Source organism: Schistocerca serialis, chromosome 8 (assembly GCF_023864345.2).
Source record: "Schistocerca serialis cubense isolate TAMUIC-IGC-003099 chromosome 8, iqSchSeri2.2, whole genome shotgun sequence".
NCBI lineage: Eukaryota > Metazoa > Arthropoda > Insecta > Orthoptera > Acrididae > Schistocerca > Schistocerca serialis.
In genome coordinates this window covers 240,732,102-240,754,937 of record NC_064645.1, presented here as the reverse complement: position 1 = coordinate 240,754,937, position 22,836 = coordinate 240,732,102, and the positions used below count along the sequence as shown (strand labels likewise).

The 22,836-nt window shown below is 41.0% G+C and overlaps 1 protein-coding gene across 1 annotated transcript in view; it reads right to left on the bottom strand.

Annotated features, from left to right (window-relative positions):
- LOC126416694 (putative neural-cadherin 2) overlaps positions 1 to 22,836 on the bottom strand; it is a 62,896-nt gene that overhangs the window by 21,271 nt on the left and 18,789 nt on the right. The window contains exons 3-4 of the mRNA XM_050084496.1: positions 13,544 to 13,782; positions 1,143 to 1,337 (exon numbers count right to left, since the gene is read on the bottom strand). Of these exons, the coding sequence (XP_049940453.1) occupies positions 1,143 to 1,337; positions 13,544 to 13,782 (434 nt within the window). The remainder of the gene's footprint in view (positions 1 to 1,142; positions 1,338 to 13,543; positions 13,783 to 22,836) is intronic.

Below are 22,836 nucleotides of genomic sequence, written 5' to 3'. Positions count from 1 at the left end.
GGTAGTGTTGCAATTGCTGGGACAGGCAATTGTTGACCTACAGCTCCCAGATGGTTCATGCCGTCGCAAACATCTGAACCAAATCTACCCGTGGGAACTACTGTTGGAAACTGACACAGACTCAGGGCATTTCCTTGCTCTAGGTTCATCCGTACCACTGCAGGATGCCATTACCCAGGTACCATCTCTGGTGGCCCCTTTGTCTTAACCCCTCAGACACTGAAGCGTCATGGGTTTACATCTACTACTGTCTATTTGATCCTCTTTTGGGGGAGGGATGCCATATACCCGCTGTTCACATAAATGGATCGGCAACCCCTGAGACACTGAAGCATCATTGGTTTACATATGTACAAGGTGTTGCCTCCCCGGACTGTGCCGATCACAACATGGATGACAAGCAGCAGGACAAGTACCACCAGAGATCCTCTGTGCCAGGGTCCTATTTCCTAGATTGACATGAATTCCTCCACGTCCCAGGTAAATAGGGCAGCGCTAGTCAACACACATTGGTAGTTCACTCCACTGGTGCTCTGAGTCAATTCATGCACCAGCTCTTAGCAACCCATGAGGCAGAGACTGGTCAGAAGCCACAGGAGTGGGATCTACAAATTTCCTGAGATGTACATGTCAGCCAACTATGCCAAACAATCAGCCTCCATCATTAGGGATTATCAATGGCATAGTCTTCATGTCTGACTTCATATATGTCCGTTTTCTAGGCAATATTCAGCCATGGCCAACTTCTCAAGGTTCCCTCTGCACAATGCTCAGCAACAGCATGAATACTCTGTCCTATGTAAATGTTTCTGCACTCGCTTAGTACACCACACACACACACACACACACACACACACACACACACACACACACACACCAGGAACTTGGAAGATCTACGCTGTGTTTAACAGAGAGTAACATATCTCATATCCCGGAGGCAGCCATCCATCCATTCAACTACATCTTTAAATATCTGCTTTGTTCAAATTATTGTTCAGTCTCTTTAGTACAACAATTTATTGATCAGTTACCTTAGTATTATAATTTATTTTAACAACATTTAAGGTTTTGATGTACAAAGACAATATTTTTACTTTATTAACAATGTTTATCAACACTCGTTACCAACAACAAATTCTTACCATGTAGTTCCATGGAAACTGATGCCTCAGTTTCATTAATAGATGCCTTCTCTGGCTTTATGCCAGATGTCCCACCATTCCCACTTCCTGCTTCATCAGCATAATTCATTACATTTTCTTGGATGTCATCTTTAACCTCAATTCTCCTATGGATGCTGAAGAAATACTTGTAACCAATTAGACTAGTAGCCAAAACTGTAAGTTAAATGGTTTAATCATTTTTATATTGTGATATATAATGCTAATTACATTAATAGCAATTTAGAATGTTAGCTACTTGTGGAAATAAACATGTGGATATACTAAAAATTGTAAATGGAGAGTTTCATCAGTTACTTGGTTCAAAATCCCAGACAGAATTTAAAGTCATATACTGAACGACAATTATTGAACTATATGGGGAAAAAAATGTAAATTCGTTACAAACTACAAATGCACACACTTCATTCAATAAGAGAATGTTGCTGCAGACATTCAGATTTAGGTTATGACATATTCGATATGCCTGGCAACCTCGGCAAAAATGTGGTGCAGATGAATGATGAAATTCTGCATGACCCGCTGAAGTGTCGGAATATTGATGCTGTCAGTGACCTCCTGAATGGCTGTTTTCAGCTCAGCAATGACTTTGGGTTTATTGCTGTACAGATTGTCTTTGGTATAGCCCCACAAAAAGAAGTCGCATTTTTTAAAACCGGAGAATATGGTGGCCAATCGAGGACCATGCCAGTGGCCTCTGGGTACGCCAGATCCAGAATGCGGTCCCTAAAATGCTCCTCCAGGACATCAAACAGTCTCCCCCTTTGATGGGGTTGAGCTCCATCTTGCATGAACCAAATCTTGTCGAAATTAGGGTCTTGGATAATGGGAATGAAATCATCTTCCAAAACCTCCATGTACCACTTGGTAGTCACCATGCCATCCAGGAATATCACAATGATTATTCTGTGAGTGGACATTGCACACCACACAGTCACCTATTGAGGGTGAAGAGGCTTCTCGATTGTGAGATGCAGATTCACAGTTCTCCAAACGGATAAATTTTGCTTTTTGATGAACCCATCCCAAAGGAAGTGGGCTTTGTCACTAATCCAAACCATATTCACATCAAAGTCCTGTTCGTCAATTCTGAGGACAAGTGCTGATGAAACACAACCATTGTTTCAAGGCCCTGGGGCTTAATGGCTGATGGGTTTGAATTTTGTAGGGGAAGAGATGCAGGTTTTCAACAACAATTTGTTGCAGTGTCTGGTTGATCCCCATCTTTTGTGCAACTTGTCTGATTGATTTCCTGGGGCTGATTTGAAACACAGCACATGTCTTCTCAATGTTTTAGGCTTTTCACCCCTGGATGACCAAACTGCCAACACTGTCATCACAAACACTACCCATTCTCTCAAACTTGTAAATCAAATTCTTGATTGTTACCACACTTGGACCAGTTGTCTTCAGCTTGAACTCGGTCACAAACTTCCTCTGAGCTGCAGTTGGGCTGTTATTGCTCACACTGTAGGCCTTTGCAAGTGCTATATGCACAGGCACGCTGTACTGTGACATTTTCATGCGCAAATTGTCGACAACAAGGCATATGTGCATGTGTATACTAATTCCCATCATGTCCCACAGCCAAACATGCAGTTTGAATGTCCTAACTCAAACCGTTAAGAAATTATGACAATTTTATTTCACATAGTTCAATAATTGTCACTGTAGTTTTCAGTGTGTATAGATCTTTCTACAATATACAAGAAATATAAAAACAATGCTAAGTAAACTTTTAGTGTAAGCAACTAGATGTTCAATATGTCCGACATGCATCTCGTGGGCACCAGATGTGCCAAATGCACTAAACTGTTGAAAGAAAGGCCTAGCAGTCTTGTGGAAAAGAACAAAGTTTTGCATATTAAGTGAATCTTTGAAATTTAAATTTACTAATGAATGACATTCTTGTCTGAGAGATCCTGCAGCTGCATACATTTTAGAAAAGGTTTGACAAAGTGTAAGACATGAATGCAACACCAGAAAATGTAACTGATAATACCTAAACATCTATAAATGCCTTTTGTGACATTGGACAGACAAGTGCTCAAATGAGGAAGATGCCCTAATCATATGAGGGATATATACATGTCAAATGAGGACAGTTTCCACAAAACCCTGCAACTACAAGATTTGCAAAAATAAATTGTATATGTATGTGTGTACTTCTAAATGAGATAAACCCATTGCAGTACATGGACTTCATCAAAACTTACAATTTACCTGTTTAATCTTGCACACTAAACTGAAATTTTAGAATTAGGAGACATTAAGAAATTCATATTCAATATGTTCGACAAGAAATGTGATACATCACTAATACAGGGAGTACAGTATATTGTCTAAAACAAGAGACTTTCTTGAATCAAGTGTTGTTTGCACTTATTTATGCAACCCATAAATTAATACATAAGGGCTAAATTGTGATATGTACTTATTTTAATCATGTTTCTGTCACAAAGCATTTACACTTTTTTTGTCTTGAGAGCAGCTTGAAATTGCTTGACTTGCAATAATGGTAAGTGAAGTATAAAAGAGAGGATAGGTCATTCACTACTCATGAAATAAAGTAGACACTGAGCACAGGCAGAACGGCAGAATATACCAAACTGTCAGATTATGGCTGTCAGGCAAAGGTCCTGAGTTCAAGTCTCAGCCCGGCACACAGTTTTAATCTGCCAGGGAGTTTCATATCAGTGCCCACTCCACTGCAGAGTGAAAATCTCATTCTGGAAGCAAAATTCTTGATGGATTCTAAACTCTTCTTGGAAAGTAGGAACCATTCTTGAAAGCTAAACTCTTGTTGAAAACTAAAAATCTTCTTGTGATAAAAAAGAAAAAAATCATTTGACTCCAAGTGAGTAGAGAAGTCCTGATTATGGTGCAAATAATGTAAATTTTGAAGTTTTCCCACATTTATGGCCAAATTTTGTATTATACAGTGCTGCTGAAGCAGACAATAAAGCCATTCTCTGATGATCACATTCTTTTTAAGTAGAATACAGGTTACAAATTGTTAAAGAATATATTATTATTCACTATTGGAAGAATCTTGAATCCTATATCGAAGCAATGTATAATGGTATGACATGTGGCGTTGTTGTAGTAATGAGGACCATTTTTTTAAAGTTCCATTTACAGTTAAATAAGTGTTCCATTAGGGTGACTTCTTGGTGCTCCTTGCAATATGGGGAAGTGGATTTTGATGCTCTTCACCTTTGTAATTGCTGATTACCTCACCACATCGTACTAGTCACTGTGTATATTCAGTGAGTGTATCAGGAAGAGTGTATGCCTTCGAACGTTTTGCCTGCCGTTTACTTCAGTAAATATATGAACTGAATGCCAGAAATGCCTCATTTTCAATGTAGCTCTGGTGTTGCCATTGATATAGGTAACCACAGTCAGTGCCCAGCAACAGTTGGTAGCACATCAAGAGATTCTGATAGATGCTAGTAGCATTCATGTGGCACAGTGCCACAACAGATGATGCATGCCCACTGAGCCTGTTTCCACTGGGTGTCAACAAGAGACAATGTGTACCCACTGAGCTTGTCTCCACCAGCTGTCAACAACAGCAATCTCTGCAGGATATAGGACAGCCTCATGGCAGTCAGGATGAGTTCTCTGCGAGCTACTGAGCAGATTATGTAGTGTCATGGCATTCGTAGTGTGTTGCTGAGTGATGACATCTGTAGCTGTATATATCAGTCTATGTTGGTACGGCAATAATTATTGTTGCTGATGTAAAATACGAGGTCTGTCTAAAAAGTATCCGACCTTTGATTTTCGCCCACAAAACAGAGACGATAGTGCGGCACCCTGTACACAGTAAGGGAAGAGACCTTTATGCGCATGCATGAATTTTGTCCCTGGCTTCCAGTTCGGTCACTGAGTGTGGTGCTACACAACGTGTTCACTGGATTACCGATTCTCTCAAGATGACTGAATAAGAGTTGAGCAAAAATAATGCATCAAATTTTATCAAAACCTTGATGATTCTCAAAGCAAAACAATTCGTAAGATTCAGCAGGTGTTTGGAGAAGATGCAATGCGTGTAACACAAATTAAATAGTAGTTCAACTGATTCAAAAAAGGCCGCACATCAGTGGAGAGTGATCAGCCCTAAACCGCTCAGAGTGCACCTGTTGTTGAGAGGGTGCAAAATTTGGTGATGGCAGATCATTGTTTGACGTGCGGAAGATTGTCCAAGAGACTGGAGTGAGTAAAGATTTTGCACATGCAATTTTGCATGATGATTTGAACATGCCTCGAGTAGCTGCGAAATTCGTGCCCAAGTTGTTGTCGCCAGAATAAAAAGACCTCCGTTCTGACATTGCACAGGACCTTCTGGACACCACCAACACTGATCCTGGGTTTCTGAACACCATTATAACTGGAGAACAGTCATGGGTGTACAGGTATGACCCAGAACCAAAAAGACAGTTGTCGCTATGGAAGCATCCCGAGTCTCCAAGGCCAAAGAAGTTGCGGCAGTTGCGAAGCAAAATCAAGGTGACACTGACCATCTTCTTTGATGTCCGTGGATTTGTGCATCACAAATATGCACCAGAAGGACAAACAATGACAAAGGAGTACTATCAAGATGTTCTCCGTGACACAGTTTGGCGCAAAAGACCAGACATGTGGAAGGCAAAAAACTGGCAACTGCATCATGACAATGTCCCCGCACATTCATCGCAGTTGATCCAAAATTTCTTGGCCAAACATGGAATACAGCCGTTTTCAAACCTTTCTACTCTCCAGACATGGCTCTTTGCAACTTTTGGTTGTTTCCAAAATTGAAGACGCCACTGAAAGGAACCCATTTTGAGGGTAGAGAAGAGATCATGCAGAACACGATGATGGAGCTGAACACCATTAAAAAAGAAGACTTCCAGAGGTGTTTCCAGCAGTGAAATGATTGGTGGGCTAAGTGTGTGCAAGCACAAGGGGACTACTTTGAAGGGGATTAGGGTCCCAACCCCATCAGGTATTCAAAATATTTTTTTTGGCCAAAGGTCAGATACATTTGAAGCAGGCCTCGTATGCTCATATATCAACATTCATTCATGATGTGCTCATATAATGAATCCTATTAGTCCAATTGATAGCATAGCATAAAGTGACTACGTTCATGGCCAGTACTTCCGATTTGATCAAAGTTGTGTAAATACACATTTACAAACTGTTGTTGTTGTGATAACGTAGATTTTCCCGGCGTATCAAATACTGATGATTTTCACGGGTTTGCAGCCGGGCTCATTGTCCTGACGACAACACGATATTTCGGCAGACCATCTGGCCGCCATCTTCAGGTGAGATTGAGTGCACAATCACGCCGGAACTCAAGATACCCCAGATTCAGGGGCTTTGGAGCCTACTGCAACCTACATACTTCTGAATCTGCTTGGTGTATTCATCTCTTGGTCTCCCTCTATGATTTTTACCCTCCACGCTGCCCTACAATACTAAATTGGTGGTTCCTTGATGCCTCAGAACATGGCGTACCAACTGATCCCTTCTTCCAGTCAAGTTGTGCCACAAACTCCTCCCCAGTCCTATTCAATACCTCCTCATTAGTTATGTGATCTACCCATCTAATCTTCAGCATTCTTCTGTAGCAGCACATTTCAAAAGCTTCTATTCTCTTCTTGTACAAACTATTTATCATCCATGTTTCACTTCCATACATGGCTACACTCCATACAAATACTTTCAGAAACGACTTCCTGACACTTAAATCTGTACTCGATGTTAACAAATCCCTCTTTTTCAGAAACGCCTTCCTTGCCGTTGCCAATCTACTTTTCATATCCTCTCTACTTTGACCATCATCAGTTATTTTGCTCCCCAAATAGCAAAGCTCCTTTACTACTTTAAATGTCTCATTTCCTAATCTAATTCCCTCAGCATCACCTGACTTAATTTGACTACATTCCATTATCCTCGTTTTGCTTATGTTGATGTTCATCTTATATCCTCCTTTCAAGACACTGTCCATTCCATTCAACTGCTCTTCCAAGTCCTTTGCTGTCTCTGACAGAATTACAATGTCATCGGCAAACCTCTAAGTTTTTATTTCTTCTCCATGGATTTTAATACCTACTCCGAATTTTTCTTTTGTTTCCTTTACTGCTTGCTCAATATACAGATTGAATAACATCAGAGAGAGGCTACAACCCTGTCTCACTCCCTTCCCAACCACTGCTTCCCTTTCATGTCCCTCGACTCATAACTGCCATCAGCTTTCTGTACAAACTGTAAATAGCCTTTCGCTCCCTGTATTTTATCCCTGCCACCTTCAGAATTTGAAAGAGAGAGTATTCCAGTCAACATTGTCAAAAGCTTTCTCTAAGTCTACAAATGCTAGAAACGTAGGTTTGCCCTTCCTTAATCTGGCTTCTAAGATAAGTCGTAGGGTCAGTATTGCCTCACGTGTTCCAACATTTCTACGGAATCCAAACTGATCTTCCCCGAGGTCGGCTTCTATCAGTTTTTCCATTCGTCTGTAAAGAATTCGTGTTAGTATTTTGCAGCTGTGACTTATTAAACCGATAGTTCGGTAATTTTTACATCTGTCAACACTTGCTTTCTTTGGGATTGGAATTATTTTCTTTAAGTCTGATGGTATTTTGCCTTTCTCATACATCTTGCTCACCAGATGGTAGACTTTAGTCAGGACTGGCTCTCCCAAGGCTGTCAGTAGTTCTAATGGAATGTTGTCTACTTCCGGGGCCTTTTTCGACTCCGGTCTTTCAGTGCTCTGTCAAACTCTTCACGCAGTATTGTATCTCCCATTTCATCTTCATCTACATCCTCTTCCATTTCCATAATATTGTCCTCAAGTACATCATCCTTGTATAGACCCTCTATATACTCCTTCCACCTTTCTGCTTTCCCTTCTTTGCTTAGAACTGGGTTTCCATCTGAGCTCTTGATGTTCATACAAATGGTTCTCTTTTCTCCAAAGGTCTCTTTAATTTTCCTGTAGGCAGTATCTGTCTTACCCCTAGCGAGATAAGCCACTACATCCTTACATTTGTCCTCTAGCCATCCCTGCTTAGCCATTTTGCATTTCCTGTCGATCTCATTTTAGAGACGTCTGTATCCCTTTTTGGCTGCTTCATTTATTGCATTTTTATATTTTCTCCTTTCGTCAATTAAATTCAATATTTCTTTTGTTACCCATTTATTTCTACTAGCCCTCATCTTTTTACCTACTTGAACCTCTGTTGCCGTCACTACTTCATCCCTCAAAGCTACCCATTCTTCTTCTGCTGTATTTCTTTCCCCCATTCCTGTCAATTTTTCCCTTATACTCTCCCTGAAACTCTGTACAACCTCTGGTTTGGTCAGTCTATCCAGATCCCATCTCCTTAAATTCCCAGTTTTTGCAGTTTCTTCAGTTTTAATCTACAGTTCATAACCAATAGATTGTGGTCAAGAGTCCACATCTGCCCTTGGAAATGTCTTACAATTTAAAACCTGGTTCCTAAATCTCTATCTTACAATTATATAATCCTGTCAGTATCTCCAGGCTTCTCCCATGTATACAACCTTCTTTTATGATTCTTGAACCAAGTGTTAGCTATGATTAAGTTATGCTCTGTGCAAAATTCTACCAGGCGGCTTCCTCTTTCATCTCTTGCCCCCAATCCATGTTCACCTACTATGTTTCCTTCTCTTCCTTTTCCTACTATCGAATTCCAGTCACCCATGACTATTAAATTTTTGTCTCCCTTCAGTACCTAAATAATTTCTTTTATGTCATCATACATTTCATCAATTTCTTCATCATCTGCAGAGCTAGTTGGCATATAAACTTGTACTACTGTAGTAGGTGTGGGCTTCATTCTATCTCGGCCACAATAATGCATTCACTATGCTGTTTGTAATAGCTTAACTGGAATCCTATTTTTTTATTCATTATTAAACCTACTCCTGCATTATCCCTATTTGATTTTGTATTTATAACCCTGTATTCACCTGACCAAAAGTCTTGTTCCTCCTGCCACCTGCCACAGATTCAGAAGGATGTAGGTTGCAGTAGGTACTGGGAGATGAAGAAGCTTGCACAGGATAGAGTAGCATGGAGAGCTGCATCATACCAGCATCAGGACTGATGACCACAACAACAACAACAACAACAACAAGAATAACATGGATGCTAGTTCAACATATCAGTTTAAAATTTTACATATTAATTTCTTGAAGAAATTAAGATGACTGGTAGCAGCATAAGGAATGGCGTGGTGGAGAGATAAAGTCATTACAGCACTCTGAAATACATCACACAAATTGCAGAGGTGCAGAACCTAAAATATTCTCTATTATTTTTATTTAAATATATATGTCCTTCTGTGCATGTTTTGTCTGAACAAGATGACTAATGGTTAAACCAACAAGTGGATACATGTGTGTTGAAATTTGTCTACACGGTGAGAGTTCTAATTTTTTGGCCAGACTTGGCATAATTTTCTTACTTAAATTATATATTTCTCATCTGTAGATATTTCTAGCTATTTGTAATTGTTAAAAACCTATTTTTCTGTCACTAGTTTTGTTATTTACATTGAAATATTTCACAGTATTGATTTGTACCATGAAAATTGATAGTCACAATTATTAACATAAACTATCTGAGAACAAGTTTACATTAGAGACAATATTTTCAGTCTTCAGTTTTTATTCAAGAAAAATTTCTGTCTTCATTCATAATTTCTCTAATTTGATGAACACTGATGTAATCAGTTTTATAAAATAATAGGAAACTTTTATTTTTCATATTGTCAAAATTTGCAATGTTTGTTATTAATCATTGGGCCTATAAATCTTCACTTACATAATTATTTTCAGAGAACAATACACAGTTTCACTGACAAAAGTCATGTTAATACTTATTTGAACTATTTCCTGTTCTAGAAGGTAATGGAAGCTGGTTTCATAACATATATATTATTTTTGTGCCAAGTGTGTCAGAGTTGTATCAGACAGCATTTCTAGAGATTGATACATTTTGCTCTCAGATCAACTATGATCTTCGTGTGGCACAAGCAAGTTGCATAATGTACTGTTAAAGAAGTATAATGTAACTGGATAAATAAAAAAACTACTCACCAAGGTGGCAGGAGGAGAACACACTTATAAAAATGGTTTTATTTATGCCAGTGGCTCCTTCCTCCAGCAGAAGCGTTAAGAGGAGGGAAGGGGGCGAAGGAAAAGGGCTGTTGAGGTTTTGGAAAAGCGGTAGAGATTGTAAAAGTCACCCAGAACCCCAGGTCAGGGGACACTTACTGGACAGGATGAGGGGGCTGCACCAGATGATTTGAAAACCTGTGAATTTGAAGGTGGAAGGCAGAGTAATATGTAAAACAGAGATTACTGCTATAAAATTTCCTAGATCGTCTGAAATCCCATCCCACTGCCACCACATATGTTGCTTGTCACCATGTCACCATTGATGCCACCTCCCTCTATACCAACAACCCTGATGTACATGGTCTGTCTGATGCTGAACATTTCCACAGTCAGTGCCCACCTGATTTCAGACCTACGACATCCTTCCTGCTCACCTTAATCAACTTTATCACTTACCAACAACTACTTTACCTTTGAGCAGCAACACACAAACAGATCAGGGATATGGCTGTGGGAACCAGGATGGCTCCTTCCTATGCCAACCTTTTCATGGGCCACTTGGAGTGTGCTTTCCTAGCATCCACAAGCCTTCAGCTCCTGGCCTGGTTTTAGTACATTGATGACATGTTTGCCATTTGTGCACATGGTGAGGCTGACCTGTTAAAATTCTTGCAACCTCTATATCCCTTATCCCACTTAATTTTCACATGGTAAGATTTCGAATCTCAGGCCACTCTCCTGATGTTGACCTCATCCTCACCGAAGGCCAGCTACACACTTCTGTTCACATTAAATCTACTAGCAAACAAACTACTTACATTTTGACAAGTTCTGTGTCAAATGTTCCCTCCCATACAGCCTATGCCTTCAGGCAAATGTATTTGTTCAGACTCTTTACAGCAATGCACCATCACTCTCACCTCAGCCTTCACTAGATGTAATTAACTGACCAGCCTAGTTCAAAAACAGATTTTCTAGGCTATCACATCCAGTTCTGGTACTGCTGATCACTGCTAAAAACACTGGAGCACACCACTTGTCACTTAGTATTATTGTGGTATTGACTGTGATTACAGCTGATTATAGCTACTTGAACAAGGCCATGACTTCCTTAAATCATGCCCTGAAATGAAATCCATTCTGTCTGAGATTTTGCTCACCACACTTAGAATTGCTTTTCGTCACCCTCCCAATCTCTGTAATATCCTTGTCAGATCCTAGGCTCCTTCTGCATCCATATTCCTAACCTATGGTTCCTACCACTGTGACCATCCCCAACACAAAACTTGTCCTATGCACCCTTCTACCGCACATATACCAGCCCTGTAACTAGCAAAACATATACTATCAAAGGGAAAGCCACCTGTGAAATGACATGTCACACACCAGCTGTTACATAAACACTGTTTGGCCTTTTTATGTCAGCATTACTACCACTAAGTTATCAGTTAGGATGAATGGGCATAGGCAGAGGGCGTATACCAGCATGACACAATATCCTGTTACAGAGCATGCTCTACAACATGTCAGTAATGACCTCAGTGGCTGTTTCGCCACATGTGTCACCTGGATTCTTCCCCCAGACATCAGTTTCTCAGAACTCTGCAAGTGGAAACTAGCCCTACAATGTGTCCTTGGTTCTCACTACCAACCTCACTTTAATTTACAATAATTTCTCCCTCAGCATTTCTTCACTAAATTCTAGTGTTCTACATCTTTCATTTTCTGACCAATGTATTTTTTGCCATACTCTTCCCACCTCTGTAACACGCAATGCATTTAGATTTTCACTCTTATTAACTTGTGCACAATGTTTTAGCAGTAGGATCTGTCTTCAATATTACACTGCCTTCCATCTTTAAGCTCCCAGGTTTTCAAATCTCATCTGGTGCAGTTCCCGAAAATAATCATTTCCTTTTCATCACGTCCAGTAAGTCTCCCCTGACCTGAGGTTCTGAGTGACTTTTCCAAACTCTACCCCTTTATCTAAACTTCTCCAGTCATTTTCATTCACCTCTCTTCCTTCTTCTTCAGCCCTTCTGCTGGAAGAAGGAACCACTGCCTCTGAAAGCTTGCATATGTAAAACTTTTTTTTTAATATATATATTTGTGTTCTCCTGCTGCTACAAGTAGATTTTTTTATCTGTCCAGATACATTATATTATCAAAAACTTTTTTTAATGTTGTGTTATTTATGTTATTGTAAAATGTGTTTCAAGAACACTGAAATAAAAGAAGAAAATGGTTAACAGCAGCATAACATTCCAGTGACTTGTCATTTAAATGAACCCTGGACAAAATCTTCTCAAAAGGTTACACTGGAACACAGGAAGCAGTCCTGGCACTGAGACCAACTTTGCACGATAAGGACTATTTATCTGCAAATATGCTGCACCTTCTCCTACGAACTAGTTCTAATGTTTTCTAAACTATGAGACAGTTCAAACAATGAGGGAATAAATATTTCAATTCTTTGTAATATATGGACATTAAGTAAGGGATTGCATTACGTAATGCAGATGTGTTTCCCATATTTTTTGTAAAGCTTAACAGAAGTGGAAATAGTTACGCAGCACCCCAGTGCCAAGACAATATGAGTAGCCAACTGAAAACTATGCTGAGACTGTAAGAGTTTTGAAATTTTGCTGCATGATCAATTCAGTTGGTTAATAATTTTCTGATTGGGATGAAACACACAACAGAGGGTGATGTTCAACTATGTACTTGTGCAAACACCACTTTTTTCTTTTGATATGTGACTGGAGCTAATAAAACATGAACTGTGGTGGGTAGTTTTCAAGTCTTGATTGCTTATTATGCTGTCAGATAATGATTGAATTGCTGAAGTAAAAATTTATTATGCTTGGACTTGGGTCACAAATTATCTTAAACTGCTCTCAGGAGAGGTGGGGTGCTGTTTTGTGGCTGTTTGATGAGGGTGTGTGTGGAATGTTAACAACATTTGGAGTTATGGGAGGGAGATCTGGTTGTGGACCACATGTTAAGGGTGGTGCCAGCCTGCCTTTGAAGGCAAGATTTTCAACAACCACCTTCCAATACAATGATTGTCTGCCTAGAATAAACATTTTTGTACAACAGTTAAGAAGTGTGAACAATACTTTGTAAACTCTAGTTATGAATTATATTAAGACAGAAATAATAAATAATAGTTAATATATATTAGAAATCATAATTATTGCTAATTATGGTTTCACTCTTACCAAGAATTAAGACACTGATTAGTAACAAGGCTGTCAAACTCCAGGCCGTGAGACTGAAGGCAGATTTGTCTCCCAAAAACTTGCAGTTCATGCCTGTTTCACCATCTGGACACTGACAATTGTAGTGAAATTTTGTGTTCTGGTACAAGCATTCATCTGAACCAATGCACGACTTTCTTTCACAGGTCTCTGTAGCACAGTCTTTACTTTTGGTAGCCAGTACTTTTTCATCACTGCACCTTAAGACACAAAACTAGATATAGAAATATTAACATTAACATGGAACTTGCACAATAAATCAATTTAAGACAAAAATAACGCTTGAACTACATCTGAGGGATAACTATATCAGTACATCAAGAAATCCTGTCTCCACTTTTCTCATTCAGTAATTATCCATTAAAATCTTCATCAGTCACAAAATACTAAACAGCTGGCCAAGCAAGAAGGTAATGTGGTGGACTCACTTCTAGTTCAAATTCATATCTGATCATCCAAGGTTAGTTTTACGTTTAAGGCATATGCCAAGGTGGTTTCTTATAAAGCATACGGCTGATTTGGTTGTCATTTCTTCCCCAAATCTAAGCTTGGACTCTGTCATTAATAACCTCTACATCAGATTGGTGTTAAACCCTAAATTTCCTACTTTTCTCTTACACAGTAGCAAAGGGACTGACTAACAAGAAAACTATAAAAAATTAAGATACTCTTCTTTGTAAGAAGGCTAACTTGGAAAGAAGTGTGAATAAAACATTGGAAAGATGAACATCTAAATAATTACAAGAACTTATGATCAGGAGAAGGACACATCACAGTACAATCTAAAAGTACGTACCATATCCAGATGACCATGGGCATAAGTTAAATTATATTTAGCAGACACAGATATGCCAGTATTGACATAGAAATTCAGAATAACAAATGTTAAACTAGCATCACAAAATGTGTAATGAACCTATGTCATGCATGATTTTCATGTCCAGATTTTATTTTCATTTAACAACAGCAATAATAATAATAATAATAATAATACTAAAATAGAACACAACTTGCTTAGAATTTCCTGTCTCTTAAGACTATAACACAAGTTTAGTGGCCAAGAACCTGCATGACTGACTTATATATAAACTCAATGATAAGTTTAAAAACTTTTAGTATGTAGAAAGATGTAATGTATATATATAAATCAGTTTTCATGACATTACATTAAAAACAACTAATTAGTAAAAACCAAATCATTATATGATACTTGTATATATGAATTATATTGTTAATGGAAAATCCAGGATGGAATGTAACAATATTAGGGAAGGTGAAGTTGCTACTCACCATATAGCAGAGATGCTGAGTTGCGATAGGCACAACAAAAAGGTGAGGACACCCTATCCACATTCCTCAAGTACCTCAACAACTTCTCCCCCATTTGCTTCACCTGGTCCTACTCAACCCAACAAGCCACGTTCCTAGATGTTGACTTCCACCTCAGAGATGGCTACATCAGTACATATGTCCATATCAAACCTACTAACCACCAGCAATAGCTCTACTTTGACAGCTGCCACCCATTCCATACCAAGAAGTCCCTTCCATACAGCCTAGCCACCCACGGTTGTCGCATCTGCAGTGATGAGCAGCCCCTCTCAAAATATACCAGGGTCTCACTGAAGCCTTCACTGACTGTAATTATCCTCCCAACCTTGTACAAAAACAAATCTCCTGTGCTTACCTCTTCAGACTCCCACCACCTCCCAAAGTCCCACATTTCGGCCACAGAGGAGCATTCCCCTCGTAACTCAGTACCATTCAGGACTGGAGCAACTGAATTACATTCTCCGCCAAGGTTTCAATTACCTCTCGTCACGCCCTGAAATGAGAAATGTCCTGCCCACTTTCCTTCCCAACGCTCCTACAGTGGCATTCTGCCGTCCACTGAACCTTCACAATGTACCCATCCATCCTTACACATCCCCTGCTCCCAATCCCTTACCTCATGGCTCATACCCCTGTAATAGACCTAGATGCAAGACCTGTCTCATACATCCTCCTACCACCAAGTACTCCAGTCCAGTCACTAGCATCACCTATCCCATCAAAGGCGGGGCTACCTCTAAAACCATTCACGTGATTTACAAGCTAAGCTGCAACCACTGTGCTGCATTCTATGTAGGCATGACAACCAACAAGCTGTCTGTCCACATGAATGGCCACGATATCCCTCATCTCAATGATTGCTTCACAGCATGTGCCATATGGATGCTTCCCACCAACACCAGCTTTTCTGAATTGCACAGGTGGGAACTTTCCCTGCAATACATCCTACATTCCTGTAACCCTTCTTGTCTCACTCAACCTTTGTTAATCACTGTTCACACCCATGCAGCCCCATCCCTGTTCCCATTCCAGCACTACACAGTCGTCATTTCACCGCCACACCCAGTCTTTTAATTTCTCTCCTTTCTGCTATTTCCTCTCCCCCCCCCCCCTTTCTCTCCTGCCCTCCATCTAAACTGCATCACTTCACTGTCCGCCACCCCCACCATACTACCCATCCCTCCCCCTCCCCACCCCAGCCTCCTCCTTCATGCACTGGCGCTGCTGCTTGCAGTGTGGTTTCAGTAATCTGAGACGTGTGTGCAAGTTCTTGTGTGTGTGTGTGTGTGTGTGTGTGTGTGTGTGTCTATTGCTTACAAAGGCCTTAATGGCCAAAAGCTATAATTGTGTGAATCTTTTTGTTGCGCCTATCACGACTCAGTATCTCCACTATATGGTTCATAGCAACTTCCCTTCTCTAATATAATTATATTGTTAAAGTGTAAATGTACGTACATAATGTAGTTGATGAACATAGTAACATATAAATCTTAGGTTGTTAAATACTTTTCTGACTACCAAATTCGACAATAACACATAAATTCATATCATGGTTATCATCACATTGATTTGTAGAATTTTCCTATTCTTACTTGTTCCAAATCATTCTGTATTTACTGTACACTTTTGCTACTTCTTCATTTTAGTGTCAGAACACAACTCTTCTCTATACACTGTACAGTGTGAGATGTTTGGATTTGCCCAAGGAACAAATCATTTATAAAAATGTACAATGTATTTGAGTCTCTGCCATATCAAATGAAATATTTAGCTCTGTTAATATCCAGTGGCTTCCCTGTGTGGCACTGAATTATTTGGATAAAATCATTTGATATCTTCTTGACACTTTTATGTAATATTCTGAACAATTCAGGTGTAAGATATGACACCAATGTTGTAAATTTAGTGTTTGGCTCTGGAATCATCATTCCACATGTAAGTTACTACTAGTCTTATCTTTCAGTTTATCTGAAAATATTATGAAAAGGATAGACTGCTCTCACCATATAGCAGAGATGTGAAGTCCCATACAGACCCAATAAAAAGACTGCCAAACAACTAAGCTTTTGGCCAAAAAGGCCTTCACTGGAATTAGACAACACACATCACATAAATGCAACTCACACACACGTGACCACAGTGTCTGGCTGCCAAGGCCAGACTGCGAGCAGCAGTGCATGATAAAAGAAGCAGTCTGGGTAGTGGGGGTAAGGAGGATGCTGGGGTGGGGAGGGGGAGGGATAGCAGGGCAGGGATGGGGAACAGTAAAGTGCTGCTTGTGAGAGCATATAAGCAATTAGGTGGAGAGAGGTTAGGGCAGCTAGATGCAGTCAGAAGGTTAGACAGAGGGCAGAGGGGGGAGGGGGGGGGGGTATGTGTGTGTGCGTGGAGTAGGGGCAGTGGAAAAGGAAAAAAGGAAGGAAGTAAAAAGAGTGTGGGTGAATTGGTGGAATAGAGGGCTGTTTAGTGCTGGAGTGGGAAGTGACCAATGAGGGTTGAGGCCAGGAGAGTTACAGGAACATAGAATATACAACAGGGAAGGATCCCACCTTCACAATTCAGAAAAGCTGGTGTTGGTAGAAAGGATCCACATGGCACAGGCTGTGAAGCAGTCATTAAAATGAAGAACGTTGTGTTGGGCAGTGTGCTCAGCAACTGGGTGGTTAAGCTGTTTCTTGGGCACAGTTGGTCAGTGGCCATTCATGGAGAAAGACACCTTTTTGGTTGTCATGCTCAAGTAGAATGCAGCACAGTGGTTGCAGCTTAGCTTGTAGAACACATGACTGATTCCACAGGTAGCCCAACCTGTGATGGGATAGGTGTTGCTTGTGTCTGGATTGCAGTAGGTGGTTGTGAGAGGATGTATGGGACAGGTCTTGCATCTAGGTCTATTGTAGGGTTATGAGGCATGAGGCACAGGCTTGGGAGAAGGGGCTGGGCAAGGGATGGACAAGGGTATTGTACAGGTAAAGTGGGTGGCAGAATACCACTGTGGGAGGGGTGGTAAGGATACTGGTTAGGACACTCCTCATTTCAGAGCATGACGAGAGGTAGCCAAAACTCTGGCAGAGAATGCAATTCAGCTGCTCTAGTCCTGGGTGGTACTGAGTCACAAGGGGAGTGCTCCTCTGTAGCTGGATGGTGGGACATCAGAGGTGTGTGGTGACGAGAGATAAGAAATGGGAGGTCTGTTTCTGTAAAGGTTGGAAATGTAATTACTGTCTGTGATGGCTTCAGTGAGACCCTTGGTGTATTCTGAGCGGGACTGCTTGTTACTACAGATGCAATGGCCACAGGTGGTTAGGCTGTTTGGAAGGGACTTCTTGATATGGAATGGATGGCAGCTGTCAAACTGGAGGTATTGTGTTGGTCAGTACGTTTGATATGGATGAATGTACTGATGTAGACCTCTTTGAGGTGGAGGCCAACACTGAGAAAGGTGACTTGTTGGGTTGAGGAGGACCAGGTGAAGTGAATGGGAAGAGAAGGTGTGGAGGTTCTGTAGGAATGTGGATAGGGCGTCCTCATCCTTAATCCAGATTATCTAGATGTCAATGAATCTGAACCAGGTGAGGGGTTTGGGATTCTGGGTGGTTAGAAAGAATTTTTCTAGATGGCCCATGAATAGGTTGGTATAGGATGATACCATGTGGGTGCATATTGCATATCCCGGATTTGTGTGTATGATGAATAGGTTGGTATAGGATGATACCATGTGGGTGCATATTGCATATCCCGGATTTGTGTGTATGTTGTCTAATTCCAATGAAGGCCTTTTTGGCTGAAAAATTACTCGTTTGACAGTCTTTTTGTTGTGCCTATCTGGGACTCAACACCTCTGCTATATGGTGAGTAGCAATATATTCTTTTCATAATATTGTCATTATTCCATCCTGGATTTTCCATTCATTATATCTGCCTCAATCACCAAAGTAGTAAAGTTAAATACAGAATAAAGTTGATAAACCTTATAGAAATGGTGAAAAAGTAACTTGTGATGTGCTGAGGTGAGAGCCACGGAAACGGAAACACCTCAGCTCATCACAACGAGACTACCATGCCAGAAGAACAAAGGGAGTGATTGTTACAAAACATTTTCATGCAAACATCAGTCCAGCTTCCAAAGTTACATTGCCTCTTACTAAGTTTTCTCTTTTTCCACAGGATAACCACACCATTTATGAAAAGATCAATATGATCTTATTGTGAAATTGTTTTTGTAATGCCATTTAGCCTGAAGATGAAGTATTCCCTCGAAACAAGTAACAGGATAAATAAATAATACAATACTTAACAAAGTTTGTGACTGGTAGCGGTAATTTAAAAAACCTTCACATAGTGCTCGTTCTGCCAGGTTGCAGGAGAACTTTTGTGGAGTTTGTAAGGTAGGAGATGAGGTACTGGCAGAAGTAAAGTTGTGAGGGTGGATCATGAGTCATGCTTGGGTAGCTCAGTCGGTAGAGCAGTTGACCGTGAAAGGGATAGGTCCCGAGATCAAGTCTCAGTCTGGCACATAGTTTTAATCTGCTAGGAAGGTTCATATCAGTGCACACTCCACTGCAGAGTGAAAATTTAATTCTGGTTTCCAAATACTTGGCCAGCACAATCACTTGATCTCAAGCCCTGTGATTTCTAGTTGTGGGGCTACCCGAAGGACAGGGTTTACCAAGAGAACATTCACACATGTGCTGATCTGAAGTGCAGCATATCAAGAGAGGTAGCAGGATGGATCTCATTTCAATCTCAATCCTCCCCACTCCACCAAGAGTGTCTTTCCGCCATTCACCTAACCTTCGTAACCTCTTAGTTCATCCCTATGAAATCCCCAAACCACCTTCCCTACCCTCTGTTTCCTACCCTTGTAACCGCCCCCGGTGTAAAACCAGTCCCATGCACCCTCCCACCACCACCTAATCCAGTCTGTAACCCGGAAGGTGTAGACAATCAAAGGCAGAGCCACGTGTGAAAGCACCCACATGATTTACCAACTGACCTGCCTACACTGTGAAGCTTTCTATGTGGGAATGACCAGCAACAAACTGTCCATTCGCATGAATGGACACAGGCAGACAGTATTTGTTGGTAATGAGGATCACCCTGTGGCTAAACATGCCTTGGTGCATCGCCAGCACATCTTGGCACAGTGTTACACTGTCCGGGTTATCTGGATACTTCCCACTAACACCAACCTGTCAGAACTCCGGAGATGGGAACTTACCCTTCAGTATATCCTCTCCTCTCGTTATCCGCCAGGCCTCAACCTCCACTAATTTCAAGTTGCCACCGCTCATACCTCACCTGCCTTTCAACAACATCTTTGCCTCTGTACTTTTGCCTCGACTGACATCTCTGCCCAAACTCTTTGCAAATGTCTGCCTGTGTCTGTGTATGTGCGGATGGATATGTGTGTGTGTGCGAGTGTATACCTGTCCTTTTTTCTCCCTAAGGTAAGTCTTTCCGCTCCCGGGATTGGAATGACTCCTTAGCCTCTCCCTTAAAACCCACATCCTTTCGTCTTTTCCTCTCCTTCCCTTTTTCCTGATGAAGCAACCATTGGTTGCGAAAGTTTGAATTTTGTGTGTATGTTTGTGTTTGTGTGTGTGTCTATCGACCTGCCAGCACTTTCGTTTGGTAAGTCACATCACCTTTGTTTTTAGGTATATTTTTCCTACGTGGAATGTTTCCCTCTATATATCATATCTGCTTGTGTCTGTGTATGTGCGGATGGATATGTGTGTGTGCGCGAGTGTATACCTGTCCATTTTTCCCCCTAAGGTAAGTCTTTCCGCTCCCGGGATTGGAATGACTCCTTACCCTCTCCCTTAAAACCCACATCCTTTCGTCTTTCCCTCTCCTTCCCTCTTTCCTGACGAAGCAACCATTGGTTGCGAAAGCCAGAATTTTGTGTGTATGTATGTGTCTGTTTGTGTTTCTATCGACCTGCCAGCGCTTTCGTATGGTAAGTCACATCATCTTTGTTTTTAAATGTATTTTTCCTGCGTGGAATGTTTCCCTATTATATATATATATTTTTTTTTAAAAACAAAGATGATGTGACCCACCATACGAAAGCGCTGGCAGGTCAATAGAAACACAAACAGACACATACACACACACACAAAATTCAAGCTTTCGCAACAAACTGATGCCTCTTTCCTGATGAGGTAACAGTTTGTTGCGAAAGCTTGAATTTTGTGTGTGTGTATGTGTCTGTTTGTGTTTCTATTGTCCTGCCAGCGCTTTCGTATGGTGGGTCACAACATCTTTGTTTTTAAATATATTTTTCCCGCATGGAATGTTTCCCTCTATTTTATATATATATATATATATATATATATATATATATATATATATATATATATATATATATATATATATATATATATATATATATATATAAAATAGAGGGAAACATTCCATGCGGGAAAAATATATTTAAAAACAAAGATGTTGTGACCCACCATATATATATATATATATAACAGAGGGAAACATTCCATGTGGGAAAAATTATATATAAAAACAAAGATGAGGTGACTTACCGAACGAAAGCGCTGGCAGGTCGATAGACACACAAACAAACACAAACATACACACAAAATTCAAGCTTTCGCAACAAACTGTTGCCTCATCAGGAAAGAGGGAAGGAGAGGGGAAGACGAAAGGAAGTGGGTTTTAAGGGAGAGGGTAAGGAGTCATTCCAATCCCGGGAGCGGAAAGACTTACCTTAGGGGGAAAAAAGGACAGGTATACACTCGCACTCACGCACATATCCATCCACACATACAGACACAAGCAGACATATTTAAAAGACAAAGAGTTTGGGCAGAGATGTCAGTTGAGGCAGAAGTGTAGAGGCAAAGAAGTTGTTGAAAGACAGGTGAGGTATGAGTGGCGGCAACTTGAAATTAGCGGAGATTGAGGCCTGGCGGATGACGAGAAGAGAGGATATACTCTCTGCTGGAAGTATCACTTTGCCACGAAGAAAAATGATCCTACTCCTAATGATCCGACTCCCCAAGACACCATCCAAATTGAACCCTGCCTGGAACAGTTCCGTCCTCCGTCACAGCGGGACCCACCTCCTCTTCCTCAAAATCACCCTCTCCAAACCTTCCAGGAATTTCTGACTTCCAGCCTTGCATCTCAATCCTTCTTAAAAAACCTTAATCCTACACCCAACATCACCACTGCTGAAGCCCAGGCTATCCGTGATCTGAAGGCTGACCGATCCATCGTCATTCTTCCGGCGGACAAGGGTTCCACGACCGTGGTACTTGATCGTCGGGAGTTTGTGGCTGAGGGACTGCGTCAGCTTTCAGACAACACCACATACAAAGTTTGCCAAGGTAACCCCATCCCCGATGTCCAGGCGGAGCTTCAAGGAATCCTCAGAACCTTAGGCCCCCTGCAAAACCTTTCACCTGACTCCATCAACCTCCTGACCCCACCGACACCCCGCACCCCTACCTTCTACCTTCTTCCTAAAATCCACAAACCCAATCATCCCGGCCGCCCCATTGTAGCTGGTTACCAAGCCCCCACAGAACGTATCTCTGCCTACGTAGATCAACACCTTCAACCCATTACATGCAGTCTCCCATCCTTCATCAAAGACACCAACCACTTCCTTGAACGCCTGGAATCCTTACCCAATCTGTTACCCCCGGAAACCATCCTTGTAACCATTGATGCCACGTCCTTATACACAAATATTCCGCACGTCCAGGGCCTCGCTGCGATGGAGCATTTCCTTTCACGCCGATCACCTGCCACCCTACCTAAAACCTCTTTCCTCATTACCTTAGCCAGCTTCATCCTGACCCACAACTTCTTCACTTTTGAAGGCCAGACATACCAACAATTAAAGGGAACAGCCATGGGTACCAGGATGGCCCCCTGGTACGCCAACCTATTTATGG